At 38.4% G+C, this 14872-nt stretch overlaps 1 protein-coding gene across 1 annotated transcript in view; it reads left to right on the top strand.

The window, feature by feature from the left end:
* Nucleotides 1–3035: 3035 nt before the first annotated feature.
* Nucleotides 3036–14872, top strand: part of LOC103267715 (uncharacterized protein C8orf34-like) — a 318318-nt gene continuing 306481 nt past the window's right edge. Inside the window, exons 1-2 of the mRNA XM_021716164.1 lie at nucleotides 3036–3209; nucleotides 6369–6541. Of these exons, the coding sequence (XP_021571839.1) occupies nucleotides 3036–3209; nucleotides 6369–6541 (347 nt within the window). The remainder of the gene's footprint in view (nucleotides 3210–6368; nucleotides 6542–14872) is intronic.

Genomic DNA, 14872 nt, shown 5'->3' on the forward strand with positions numbered 1-14872 from the left:
CTTCCATTTTCCTCATGTGTGTTTGTAGGGATATAAATTCCCCTCTTATTACAGCTTTTAAGGCATCCCAGAGATTTTGGTAAGATGTTTCTTTATTTTCATTTGTTTCCAGGTATCTTTGATCCCTGTTTTGATTCGTCGTTGACCCAGGAGTTGTTTATCATCATGCTGTTTAGTGTTTATGTCTTTGTGGGTTTTGGGGGGACTTTGTCGGTGTCAATGTTTATTTTTATTCCACTGTGGTCTGAGAAAGTGTTTGGTAGAATTTTGGTCCTTTTAAATTTACTTATGCTTGATTTATGGCCGAGTATGTGGTCAATCTTAGAATACGTTCCATGTGGTGATGAGTAGAATGTGTGTTCTGTGGTCTTTGGATGGAGTGTTCTATAGGTATCAATTAAGTCCATTTGGTCCAAAGTCACATTGAGGTTCCGGATCTCCTTGCTGATTTTTTGTCCTGATGATCTGTCTAGAATTGTGAATGGGGTATTAAAGTCCCCAGTTATGATAGTGTTAGAGTCAATATCTTTCTTTAGTTTTCCAAGAAGTTGCTTTATGAAAGTTGGCGCACCTATGTTGGGTGCATATATGTTTAGGATAGATATTTCTTGTTGATGGATTGAGCCTTTTATCATTATGTAGTGGCCTTCTGTATCTTTTTTTATTTTTAATAGCTTGAAGGGTATTTTGTCTGAAATTAAGATCGCTACTCCTCCTTTCTTTTGTATTCCATTCGCCTGAAAGTTTCCCATCCTCTTACTTTGAGTCTGTGGGTGTCCTTTCTAGTGAGGTGAGTCTCTTGAAGGCAAGAGATTGTTGCCTGATGATATTTTATCCATTTTGCCATTCTATGTCTTTTCAGTGGTGCATTTAGTCCATTCACATTTAGGCTAATAATTGAAATGCAAGAGTTGATCCCTGTCATAAGGTTCTTACAGAGTTGTTCCTGTTTGTTTGTTGTCTTTCTTTGGGTTTTGGAGTTGGTTCATGTGTGTTTTTAATCTTTTGCCTGTACTCTTGTGAAGAATGCTGTTGTTCTTTTTTCTTTTTCTTCTGTGTTCAGTACTTTTTTAAGTGTTTCTTGTAGAGGTGGTCTGGTGGCAGCGTAGGTTCTTAGGGATTGGATGTCTGGAAAAGATTTCATTCTCCCTCACTAATGAAGCTTAGTTTGGCTGGGAAGGTAATTCTTGGTTGAAATTGTTTCTCTTTTAGAACTTTGAAGATAGGGCTCCAGGGTTTCTGTGGATAAATCTGCTGCTATTCTAATTGGTTTTCCCTGGTAGGTAGTCTGACCTTTTTCTCTTGCTGCCTTTAGGATTTTTCCTTTCATAGCTACTTTGTTTAGGTGAATTATTATGTGTCTGGGAGTTGGTCTTCTTGTTTGTTGTCTTGCAGGGGTCCTCTGAATCTTTTGTGTTTGAATTTTTTCATCCTTAATGAGATGAGGGAAGTTTTCTTGAATGATTTCATGAAATGTTTGTTCCAGTGTGGCTTCTGTTTCTCTTTCTGCCTCAGGAAGCCCAATTATTTTTAGGTTTGGTCTCTTGAAGTGATCATTCATCTCTTGCAGGTTTTGTTCTGTCTTTTTGAGCTTCTTTTCTATGCTTTTGACAGTTTGGGTTAGTTCTGTGTTTTGGTCTTCGAGCTCTGAGATTCTTTCTTCAGCTTGGCTGATTCTGCTTTCCATGCTTATTAGTCTGTTGTTCATTTCCATCACAGTATTCTTTACTGCTGTCATTTCTCACAACAGCTCCTTCCTATTTTCTTCTTGTCTCTCCTCAATTTTTTTAATTCTCTCCATTAATATCTTGATGTCTGGGTTTGTTGCATGTAACCAGTCATTCTGGGGACTCTTCATTGTCTGTGTTCCAGAATCTGTTTTCTCAGTGTCTGATTTCCCAGGGGTCTGTGTAGGACCTATATTTTTCTTTTGGTTTTTCTTCATTTGTGCAAATTTTTCCCCCTCTCTACTTTTTCCTTCCCTCCATGTCACCATCTTCTTTAATTCTGTTGTTCAGGGGTAAAGGGATTGGTTTTACTTCTGTTTGTTCCATCTCCTATTCTTTATGTATGTCCTCTTACTTTGTTCATTTCTGAAGTTGCACTGTAGGTTGGAGGTGGTCCTTTTTGCAGTTTTGAGATGTATTTAAGGGGAGAGCTGTGATTCAAAATCTGTCTGCAGGTCCTGGTATTCGCTGACAGGTGTGTGGATAATGTGGAACCCACTTCCCACTGTCCTGGAATCTGTGCATGAAGTGGAGCTGTAGGTTTACTCCCTGAAATAAAATGTGGTTAGCAGAGGGGAGAGAATGGAGCAGATAGTGGGTTGAAGAGGGGAGTGGAGAGATAGAGGAGTAAGGGGAGAAACAAGCGAGTGTGCCAACAAATAGAGAGAGAGGCCTATACTGAAACAGATAAAAAACAATAGACCACAGCTACAGTCAAACCAACTCTCATACAAACAAAAATAAAACATATAGTGATGCCAATATACAAGCTAACCAACCACCTTGTTAGTGTGCTGTTCCTCTATACAAAGATATGGTTTACAGAGAGAAGAAAAGAGAAGAAAAGGAAAAGGAAAAAAGAAAAAAGGGAACAATACAGTAGGAATAGAATTAAGTCATTAAACTGATAGAATCAATGAAGCACACACTGAGACCTTTCATTTAAGTCCAATGTCCTTTCAGGTCTGATTTCTAGTTTTCTTTTCAAGCTGGTAAATTAGTTTGCAGTTAGAGTCAATTGCCCCTGATCTGCTGTGAAGGACAGTTCAGATTAACCTTCCTTTCAGCAGTTTGGTCTATGTCTTTATCAAGCTTGTTTCTCCCGTTTCGGTGTTGTTACCTTGAATCGCCAGCAGGTGGTGCTGTCTCATCTGCTTGCCCCAGAGCGGGTGGGGCAGGACAGGAAGAAGATGGCTGCCTCCCTCCGAGCAGGCAACAGGAGCCCCACGCCGGGCCGGCAGGACAGTCTCGGAGGCAGGATAGGTGGCAGCGATCCCAGCAGATCTTCCCTGAAGCGGTTCGTTGTGGATGTCCTCGGGCTGCGTAGTGCGATATGCTACCCCTCCCAGAAGCCGCTGCGGCAGTGGCGCCGGTGCCGGCAATGGCAGCGGCGGTGGGGGGAGGGGCGGCGGTGGCGGTGGGACCGTTTGGAATGCAGTCAAAACTGTCAGTCGTTCCAATGGCAGCGGCCGAGCTCTATCTGTAGAGCAGGCTGCGATGCTGGGGTCCCCAGCCCCCCAGGGCAAGAGTCAGAGACCCACTGCAGATCTCCCTTGCAGAGGGCTTTAGACGCCGGGTTGCCCTGTCGCCATCTTGCCGCATCCCCCTAATTTATTTTATTTTATTTTTGAGTTGGAGTCTCACTCTGTCGCCCAGACTGGAGTGCAGTGGCTGCTCCCGGCCACTGCAGCCTCAACCTGCTGGGCTCCGGCGATCCTTCCGCCTCAGCCTTCCGAGCAGCCGGAATTACAGGCATGCGCTCGCCTTGTTTCTTTTGCTAAGGATTGTTTTGACTATTCATGGTCGTTTATAATTCCATATGAATTTCTGTATTGTCATTTCCAGGTGTGAGAAGAATGATGTTGGTACCAAAGGCAATCTACAGATTCAACGAGATATATATTTTTAAAAGAGGAAAGTACTCTTTGAGTCCACCTTTTTATAAACACTAGAACAGTAGAAATATAATGAACTTTGCACATTCAGAAAAAATAAAAACAGTAGAGTCTCATTTTTTGACCTATAGGATACTCACGTTCTAACTCCTCTGATTCTATTTGTACCTCTTTGTATTGCTTTTGCTTGTCAGCTATTTCTCACTAAATTTCTGCAGCCAGCTGGAGTTAAATAATCCTGAATATCACACCATTTATCTTCTCCCTGCATTCTGCTTCCCAACAGCCTCGGCATCTATCATTTCATTTAATTTCCCAGTAAGCAACCAAAGAGTTATTTCTGATTCTCTGCAGTTCTCAACTTTTTGATCATACCAAACTTGAAAGCCTATTTCTATTTTTTTGTTTATGGTTCCTAAACTCACTTATTTTTGTTGTTCCAGTCAATTTATTTGTTCCAATTCTTATCTCCTTTGAGTCTATAGCAAGACAAATCTACAGGCCCAATTCTGCACTATATCTAAATGAGATTAATAACATTGGATTAATTATTCAAACTTTCAAACATAATATTCATAAAATAAAGCCTTATAGGAGAAAAGCCTGCACCATCAGTTCTCTGCTTTGTTACTCTGCCCATATTTACTACTAAATATCTACTCTTAGAAAACTTGCCAATTCTAGCAGTGATACATCAAATATATAGAAATGGTTTGAATGCAGTCTGCATCCCTAAATAATTGCATGTAGCATATGCACAGAATTTTTTATTTCAAGTCTGTTACCTATGAATACATTTCCTACAACAAATTTTATAATTCTTATCATTCCCATTTTACAGTAGGAGAAAATACAATTCAGAGAATAGCATTCCAAAGGCTGAAAAGCATTCAGAAGCTGTAAATGTATTCATACGTTTTTTATTCTGAAATATATCTTCACCTTAATCTGTTTTTAAAAGTGACTATATTAATTTTAATCCCTGTACTTCAAATTATATAAAATTGTGGCAGTTATTCCAAAACTTTAATTTGAATGCATAATTTCACAGCTGAAATCCATTGTAGTGCTTTGATTTCCTGACACCAAGAACATAAATATAGAAGGAGTTTAAATTAGGTGCTAAGCTTTACAGACATGGTTACTGAAATTTACCTGCTATATTTTCATGTAGAACTAGATCAATATTAAGATATTTAACTATTTTCTATCACTTGCTGTTATTTGAAGAAATGCTCATCATACATGTCTTAAATACTATTTTATATATTGTTTTTAGTATTGTATTTGTTAATTATTTATTATGTGTATATGTTATAATATTATATTTGCATTGTATTCTGTATTGGATTTGTATAATATTTTTGTGATTTGTAAAGACTCAGAACACCAGGTCTGAATTTTTAGGGAATTCTCCAAAACTAAAATTTATCATTAAATATAATTTAAACAAGGCTGGTATTTCTCAGATGAAGATGTATTCAAAATACATTTTTCTTGTTACAAAATGAGTACATTTTTACTATAGAATATTGAAAAGACATTGGACTGCCAAAAGAAGAAAGTAAATTTACCTGCAGTTCTTCCATTCGGTTAAAACCACTATTAAATTTTGGTCTTATTCACCATTGTTTTCCTAAGCATTTCAAACAGTTCTTTGCACATCATAAGTCTTAATACATATAAGAGAATGAATAAATGAATGAATTAGTAAATGAGGGATTTGTAAATGTATATTAGTAAATATACACCTATATGAATTTAACAAAAATTAGATCATACTATAGAAACTTTTTAAATTAGTTCTTTTTCACTTAGCAAAATATCCCTAGCAATTACATGTACTCAGTATTCTCCTGCAGTATCATTTTAATAGCTGCATTATATCCAAGTCTATGAAAAGAGATTACTTTAACATTTTTTGAGTTGGCATAACATATCTGTCATTGATAATGCCCTGCTTTGAACTTCTACTGGATCTCTAAAGGTCCCAAATGCTTCACAATTAGAGGCAATGCATTCTTCCAGCCCTGTACCCTAACTCCAAGCCAATTTCCATCTGCCAAGTTATTTACCATTTTCCAGGAGCAACACCAAGCTCTTTCCCTATGTGAAGTCTACAATATTCTTTTCCTTCTACCAGGAGTGCTCGTCCTGCACCTCCTTCCTGAGAACACACAGGCATCCTTCCAAATTCAAATCAAAGGGTTCACTCCTGAATTCTTTATGACAGTGACCTTAGAAATCAGCATAAATCACATACAACAAGTAAATCATCTCATAGAGATGGAAAGAACTGAAGTTTTATGTCAACTAAGAAAGAATAAAAGAGCATTTTGGTTTGAGTTAGCAGTCAAAACTCTAGATAAGACTATAATATCCCTGGCCGGGCTTGGTGGCTCAACCTATAATCCCAGCATTTTGGGAGGCCAAGGCAAGTGGATTGCCTGATCCCATGGGTTCGAGACCAACCCTGGCAACTTGGCGAGACCTTGTCTCTACAATAAATCAAAAATTAGCCGGGCGTGGTAGTGCATGCCTGTAGTTCTGGCTATTTGGAAGACTGAGGCGAAAGGATTGCTAGAGCTCAGCAGGTCGACGATGGGGTGGCCGTGAGCGTGCCACTGCACTCCAGCCTGGGTGATGAAGTGAGACTCCGACTCAAAAAAAAAAAAAGACTATATCCCTGTTGTTCTGTTAACAAGAAAAAGCAATCTAAGGCAAGACATTCTTTTCTTCTCTTCAGGAAACACTGGCTTTTAATTCTTCTCTTCTGAGGCCCCGTGTGATTGGAGAATGGATTGGTAGAGAAGAAAATGATGCTGATCCACTAGCTGCTGAAATGCTACAACCTCCAATTCCAAGAAGTAAAAATGACCAATGGGAAAGTGAAGATAGTGGATCTAGCCCTGCAGGAAGGTGAGATGTAATGTCTGCAAAGATTATATATTATCAGTTATTAAGAGGTAAAGGGAAAATAAACCCAAGTGCATGATTTTGATGAAATCCTGTTTTAGAAATTTTATGTAGAATATTGTTAGACTCTTCATAGAATAAAATATTAATTGCTCTGTTTTATATTGGTTTTTTGTCTTCAAACCTAGGAAATCACCTTTTTGTGTGTGATTAAAACCATACAGAGAAATAATTTCAAGGACACGGACTCTTAGTCAGGACCTACTATAATATTAGGTAGGAAGTGGCTCACTGTTAAGTACTGGAGAGAGGGTACTTTTTTTTTCTTTTATTTTACAGATGTGGGTATAATTCAGGATTAGGTATACAAATGAGCATTGTACAGGTAAAGTTTGGGAATTCTTTGGTCTCCACTTTGCCTGGTTTGAGATCAGGTACCCTTTTTGATGCTATGTGTCCCACCCCCCCCCAAATGCCAATCCCTGCCACTGTCCACCCTGCTACTGCCAATCTCTTTCTTATAGTATTATGGTAAAGGTTCAGGGTCCACTTATGAGTGAGAACATGAGGTACTCAGTTCTTTGTTTTTGTGATAAATCACTGAACATGATAGACTCTAAATCCACCCAAGTTGCTGCGAAGTCCATGTTTGTTCTTCTTTATGACTGCGTTATATTCTATCATGTACTTGTACCACATTTTTTTAATTCAGTCCGATTTTGATGGGAAGTACAGTTGGTTCCATGTTTTTGCTATTGTTAATAGTGCTACAATAAACGTTCATGTGCAGGTATCTTTTTGGTAGAGTGGTTTGAGTTTCTCCCAGTAGGGGGATTGCTGGGTCATACGGAAGGCCAATTTCTACTTCTTTTAGATACTGCAACACTGTTTGCCATAGATGTTGAACTAGTTTGCATTCCCACCAGAATAGAAGTGTTCCCTTTTCTCCTCATCCTCCCCAGCATCTGTTGTTGTTTGTTTTATTAATGATGGCCATTCTTACTGGGGTTAGGTAGTAGCTCAATGTGGTTTTGATTTGCAATTCTCTGATGAAAATAAAGTTGAGTGCTTTTTTATGTGTCTATTGACTGCCTTCTTTATCTTTTTTTTTTAATCTTCTTTAGAGAATATTCTATTCGTGTCTTTTGCCCACTTTTTAATGGGGCTGTTTGTTTTTTTCCTTTTGGCACGGTTGTGTTTCTTGTAGATCTTGGATGTTAGGCCTCTGTTAGACATACAAGTTGGCAAATATTTTTTTCCCTTCTGTGGGCTGACTCCTTGCTCTCTCGATGGTTTCTTTTACTTTGCAGAAGCTTTTTAGTTTAATGAGGCCCCACTTGTCTATCTTATCTCTTAAGTTATGGGGATTTAGGGTTTTGATCAGGAATTAGTTCCCTACTCCAGTTTCTGTACGGGTGTCTCCTGCCTTTTCTAAGATTCTTATAGTTTGAGGTTTTACATTTAGGTCTTTGATCCATTTAGAGTTGATTTTTGTGTATGGTGATAGGTAGAGGACCTGTTTCAATCTTCTGCATGTGGTCAGTAAGTTTTCCCAGCACCATTTACTGAATAGATTCTTCTCTCCCCAGTGGTTGTTGGTGGAGGCTTTGTCAAAGATGAGCTGGTTAAGAAATTGAGGTTTTGCTTCCAAACTCTCTATCCTGTTTCATTGGTCCATAAGGCTATTCTTGTACCAACACCAAGCTGTTTTGATTATTGTAGCCTTATAGTAAAGTTTAACGTCTGGAAGTGTGATACCTCCCACTTTGTTTCTATTGCTAAGGATTGTTTTGGCTATTCATGGTCATTTATGTTTCCATATGCATATCCATATTGTCATTTCCAGGTCTGAGAAGAATGATATTGGCAATTTAATGGGTATTGCTTTGAATCTGTAGATTGTCTTTGGTAGGATGGACATCTTAACAATGTCAATTCTTCCTATCCTTGAGCATGGAATATTTATTTTTCCATTTGGTTGTGTCTTCTTGGATTTCTTTGAGCAGTGTTTGGTAGTTTTCATTGTAAAGGTCTTTCACTTCTCTGGTTAGGAAGATGCTGAGGTATTTCACTTTTTTTTTTGGTGGTTATTGTGAGTGGAATTGTGCTTTTTATTTCGTTTTCTGCCTGTTTGTTGTTGGTGTATAAAAATGAGACTGTCTTTTGCACATTTTTTGTACCCCCTGACTTTGCCAAAGTCCTTTATCAATGCAAGGAGGTTTTTGACAGATTCTTTTGGATTTTCGAGGTATAGAATCATGTTGTCAGCAAAGAGAGATAACTTCTTCTCCTATATTGAATACCCTTGATTTCCTTTTCTTGTCTAATTCCTCTAACTAAGACTTCCAACACAATGTTGAACAGGTGGCATGAGAGTGGGCAGCCTTGTCTTGTTCCAGTTTTCAGGGGAAATACTTCTAGTTTCTGTCCATTTTAGCAATATGTTGGCTGTGGATTTGTCATAGATGGTACTTTCTTTTTTGAGGTATGTTCCTTCTATGCCTACATGTCCAAGGGTTTTTATCAAGAAGAGATGCTGGATTTTATCGAAAGTTTCTTCTGCATCTAATGACATAATCATGTGGTTCTTGTTTTTACATCTGTTTATGTATTTAATTACATGTATGGTCTTGCAGATGTTGAACTAGCCCTGCATCCCAGGGATGAAACCTACATGGTCATGGTAGATGATTTTTTTTTCTTTTTTTTTTTTAATAATCAATATTTTTATTATGATATTGTGGGGTACAATTAAGGGTTAGGTATACAAATATGCTTCGTTCAGGCACCCTTGTTGACAAGAGGTGTCTCCCTGTATGGTAGATGATTTTGAGATGTGTTGTTGGATCCAATTTGCTAGAATCTTGTTGTGAATTTTTACATCTATGTTCATCAGACATGTTGCCCTGTAGTTCTCTCTCTCTCTCTCTCTTTTTTTTTGGATCTTTACCCAGTTTGGGTATCAATGTGATGTTAGCTTTGTAAAATGATCTGGGAAGAATTTGTCTTTCTCAATTGCCTGGAATACTTTCAATAGGATCGGTATCAGCTCCTCCTTATATGTTTTGTAGAATTCCGCTGGAAATTTATCTGGTTCAGGAATTTTTGGGAGATAGTTTTCTTATAATGGAGTCAATTTCCTGGGTTGTTATTGGTCTATTAGTTTCTCAATGTCTTCTTGTTTCAACTGTGGGAGGTGGTGTGATGTCAGAAAGTCCTCCATTTCATATAGGTTATCAAGTTTGTTTCCATATAGGTGTGCATAATAGTCTCTGATAATCTTTTACATTTCTTTGGAGTCAGTGGTGATTTGATCTTTTGTAATTCTGATTGTGTTTATTTGGGCTTTTTCTCTCTTTTCTTGGTCATTCTGGCTAGGGGTGAAAGAATCTTGTTTATTCTTTCAAAGAACCAACTTTTTGTTTTGTTGATTTTTTCTGCGATATTTTTGTCTTCTGTGTCCCATATTGGGGCTTTTACTTTGGTGATCTAGATTCTTCTGCTAAAGTTCAGATTTTGGTGATCTTGTCTCTCCAGTCCCCTTAGGTGATTTGTTAGGCAATTGACTTGTGATCTTTCCATTTTCTTGATGTGTGTTTGCAGAGATGTAAATTCCCCTCTTATAACTGTTTTCATGGCACCCCAGAGGTTTTGGTATGATGTTTCTTTGTTTTCATTTGTTTCCAGGAATTTTTTAATTTCTGTTTTGATTTCTGGGTTGACCCAGTAATCATTCAGCATCATGTTGATTAGTGTGCATGTCTTTCTGGGTTTGGGGGGCATTTTGTTAGTGTTGATACTTATTTTTATTCCACTGTGTTCTGAGAAGGTGCATGGCTGTATTCTGATCTTATGAAATTTGTTTATGCTTGATTTATGTCTGATGATGTGATCGATCTTGGAATATGTTCCATGTGGTGATAAGTAGTATGTATATTCTGTGGTTGTTGGGTGAATTGTTCGTAGGTAACTATTAAGTCCATTTGGTCAAGTGTCAAGTTGAGATTCTGAATCTCTTAGTTAATTTTTGTCTTGATGATCTATCTTGGGTTGTTAGTGGAGCATTTAAGTCCCTAGCTATAATAGTGTTAGAGTCAATCTCCTTTTTTTAGTTTACTTAGTAGTTGCTTTATACATACTGGTGCTCCTGTGTTGGGTGCATATATGTTTAGGATAGATGTTTCTTATTTAATTAAACCTTTTATCATTATGTAGTGTCCTTTTGTATCTTTTTTGATAGCTTGATGGTTGTTTTGTCTGATATTAAGATCGTGACTCCTATCTTCTTTGGTGATCCATTCACATGGAAATTTGTTTTTCATCCTCTAACTTTGAGTCTGTGTGTATCCCTAGTGGTAAGATGAGTTTCCTGGATGCAGCAAATTATTGGATCATGGTTTTTCATCCAGTTTGCCATTCTGTGTCTTTTCAGTGGTGCATTTAGTCCATTCACATTCAGGCCTACTATTGAAATGTGGTTTATTCCTGCCATGAGATTCTTATAGTTTTTTCTTTGTTTTCTTTTAACTTTTGGGTTGATGTATGTGTGTGTTTTCAAGTGTGCAATCGTGATGCAGTCTCTGTTGATTCTGTGTTCTCCTGTTCTCTTTGGAAGTATGTGGTCATTCTTTTTTTCTTTCCTCTGTGCTTAATACCTTTTTAAGCATTTCTTGTAGAGCTGGTCTGAAAGCTGCATAATCTCTTAGGGATTGGATGTCTGGGAAGGATTTTAATTCTCTATCATGGGTGAATCTGCGCTTGGCTGGGTAGGGAATTCTTGTTTGAAATTGTTTAACCTTTAACAACTTCAAATATTGGACTCTAGTTCCTTCTAGTTTGTAGTGTTTCTGCCAGTAGGTCTGCTGCTATTCTTTCCCCAGTAGGTAATCTGACCTTTCTCTATTGTTGCCTTTAGGACTTTTTCTTTTGTTCCTACTTTGTGTAGGTGAATTACATGTGTCTAGGGGTTGGTCTTCTTATTTGATGTCTTGCTGGGGTTCTCTATATCTCTTGTGTTTGGATGGTCACATCTCTGGTGAGATGGGGAAAGTTTTCTTGGATAACCTCCTGGAATACTTGTTCCAAGGTGTTTTCCCTTTCCCTTTCTTCTTCTGGGATACCAGTCAGGTGTAGTTTCAGCCTCTTGATATAATCACACATCTCTTGTATGCTTTGTTCTTTCTTTCTGAGTTTCCTTTCTATGTTTTTTGTACAGTTCAGGTTAATTCCATGTTCTGGTCTTCAAGTTCTGAGATTCTTTCTTCTGCTTAATTAATTCTGCTTTCCATCTTTATCATCTTGTTATTTATTTCTTGGAGGAAATTTTTTTATGGCCAAAATCTCAGTTATCAGTTCTTTTAGTGTTGCATCTTGGCTTTCTTGAGTCTTATTCACTTTTTCCAATCATTCCCTAATCCCTGTTGTATTCTGGGATCATTCCTTAGTGACTTACTTGTTGGGACTCTGAGGTCTGATTTTTCAGATATTTTCTCTTTGTTGCACTGGGAATTACCTGGGTTCTTCTGTTGATTTGTCCTCATTTGTGACCAATCTCTTTATTTTCTCTTTAGTTCCATTATTCAGTGGCAGTGTGAGAGGTTTTCACTTCTGATGTTTGCTCAGCCCTCTATTCTTCCCTGGTCAAGGCTCTGAACTTGTTCTCTTTTGAAACAGGGCTGTGGGGGCAAAGCTTTGTTGTCTCTTGTAGTTTTGAGAGTCAGATAAGGAAGAGGATGGCGAGTTAGGATTCAGAAACGACTTGCAAATCACAATGTTCACTGATTGTAGTATGAGTTCCCTGAGACCACTCCCCACCACCACTCTATATTATGATGCAGTTGGTACATGTGTGTACCCTCTGAGTCCAAGATACAGTAAAGCAGTGAAGAAACAGAGAAAAGTAGAATGAAATAAGACCAGCAAAAATTAAAAATTAAAAAAACACTTAAAAACAAAAGCAGAAACCACTAGCAAAAAAACCAATTAAATACACACACAGAGAGAATCAAAACAAATAAGAAAAAAAGGAAAACAAACAAACAAATAAAAAGCTGAATACACACACACGACACACACACACACACACACACACACACACACACACTCAACACAAAACAAAAGGAGAAGAAAAAAAGAGAAAAGAAAAAAAGGAATTCCAAATCAAACCCTCACACATACATTCACACATACATTAAACTAAAAAAAGAGAACAAAAAACCCAAACAAATTTAAAAAGCTGAAAGATGAACACTCAATCATTCACATACACTCATAAACAGAAAACAAAAAATGAAGGAAGAAGAAAGAAAAAAAAGATGGGGGGAATGCAGATAGAATCCTCACATATACATTCATGCACAAAGGAAAAGAAAAAAGTTAAGAAAAACAAACCAAAACAAAACAAAACAAAAAACCAGAAAAAACAACAACCTGCCCTCCTGCCTTCTTGTGGCAGGTTCCATAATTGTTCCTCTCAGCTGCTCACAGGTACCCCCTTCTGATGTCTCCTGCAGAGATGCAGCCTTAGCTGCAATCTCCCCGGTATCCACTGGGGAAGAAGAAAGGGGTGGTGGGTGTGAGTGGGGCTTCAGCCCTCCCCTCCCCCTGTATGGTCAGGAGGATCTTCTCCAGTGAAGAGTCTCGAGATTGTCTCTTCCCCGGGTACTGGTGGGAGGTGGGGAGTGCCTCAGCCGGGTTTATCCTGAAGTGGAGTCCTCCTGTCATGGCTGACATCCAGACTCCACCTGGTTCGTCTCTCTCAGTCACTCCCCAGTCATGTGGGTCTGACATTCAGAGGACTGCTGGGGAGGAGGGGGTTGGGTCAGCCCCAGCTCACTGCTGATGTCTTCTGAAGTCTTCCTTTTCCTTTTCTGGTCACACTCTTTGTCCCGTGGATGAATCAGGATAGGGAGTGGGGTGCCTGAGACTCTGCACTCATCCTGTCCCTCCAGAGTTTGTGCTTTCAGGATATTCTCTCTGAGTCACCATCAATCCCTGAGTAATTAATCCTCTGGTCGCAGAAATCAGGTCTGTCCGTCTGTGGTGAGCAAGCCAGAGCACTTCCTTGCCCTGTTTTCAAGATGGTGACAGGATGCCTTTTTCATCGGCTCCAGTGGGGTTCTGCCTCTGGGATCCCTTGTTGTGCTTCCTCTGCAGCCTTTGCTGCCAGAGTCCAGCCAGGTGCTGTGTTGGTAAGGCAGAGCCTGGAGCCAGCAGTCATTCCTGGCAGCTTCTTCCTGGAAAGGGCTTTGCTGATTTTTTTTAAAAATGGTGTTTGGCTTCTGTACCCAGGGCAGTGCTAGGGTTCAAGCAAAGCAGCTGTGACACCAACTCCCTGGCCTGGTCACTTGCTCCCAAGTCCCTACTCACATACCCACTTACAGACACGTATGCAAAACTTTCCATACACTCACTCACTCACACTGGGACTTGCATAGTCTACCTGACTCCGTCACCATCTTCCCAGTGAGAGTTCTGAGAGAGGGTACTTCTAGTGCACCAGAAAGATATAGCTAATCTTCAGGTTTCTGATGATTAAATGTATACTAGACCATGGAAGTAGAGTTAGTGTGTACTATAAAGGAGTAAAACTTTGGCTAAAAAAGTTCAGTTTTGAGTTTGATAACTGTGATTAATTATTTACATTTTCTTTGTTTAATATTTGAAACTATTATGAGTTGTGGATTTCAAAGTCTGTATTTCTTTCATTTTACTCAAACCCCTGATTCTCAAAATTGTGGTGGGAGATTTTCCTTAAGTGTCCATATTAAGTGTTCATTACTGGTAGAAGTGGAGTAATGTTGAAATGTTCATATCATATATATTAGAAAAACTGTATTCAGAATAATTTTTTCTGTAATCCCAGTTGTGATGAGGAAAACTCAAAGCAAAATGAAAACTTCTACAAAGTCTCTAGGTTGAAAAGCATTATGGAAGCCATGGCTTATAGGAGATTGAGAAAACAGTTAAATGCTCATGAATTTAAAAGTGACAGGAGCTTAAACTTTCTATGAGTGTTACTAGCTGACCACCACAGAAGAGTTTTTCCTATGCATAGCATAGCTACTGTAACTTGGTATTTTCTATGTTAAATTTAGCAGCAACCAATAACTATTCTTTCTCAAGGAGAAAATTATATTTTCTACAATGTAATAGCTTTCAGGGATTCTTTGCTTTGACTTATCACTGGAGGGAAGAAAATTCAGAACATTCATTAAGGTGCTTCAGGCATATAGAAAATCGATTCTATTTCCATGAGAAATAACTTTTAAATTATTTAAATAGTTGAAGTGTCCTGTATAAGGAGAAGAAAACCATTTATAAAAACCCATTTAA

The sequence above is a fragment of the Carlito syrichta genome, unplaced genomic scaffold (genome assembly GCF_000164805.1).
Source record: "Carlito syrichta isolate Samal-C Ts95f unplaced genomic scaffold, Tarsius_syrichta-2.0.1 Scaffold308211, whole genome shotgun sequence".
Classification (NCBI taxonomy): Eukaryota; Metazoa; Chordata; class Mammalia; order Primates; family Tarsiidae; genus Carlito; species Carlito syrichta.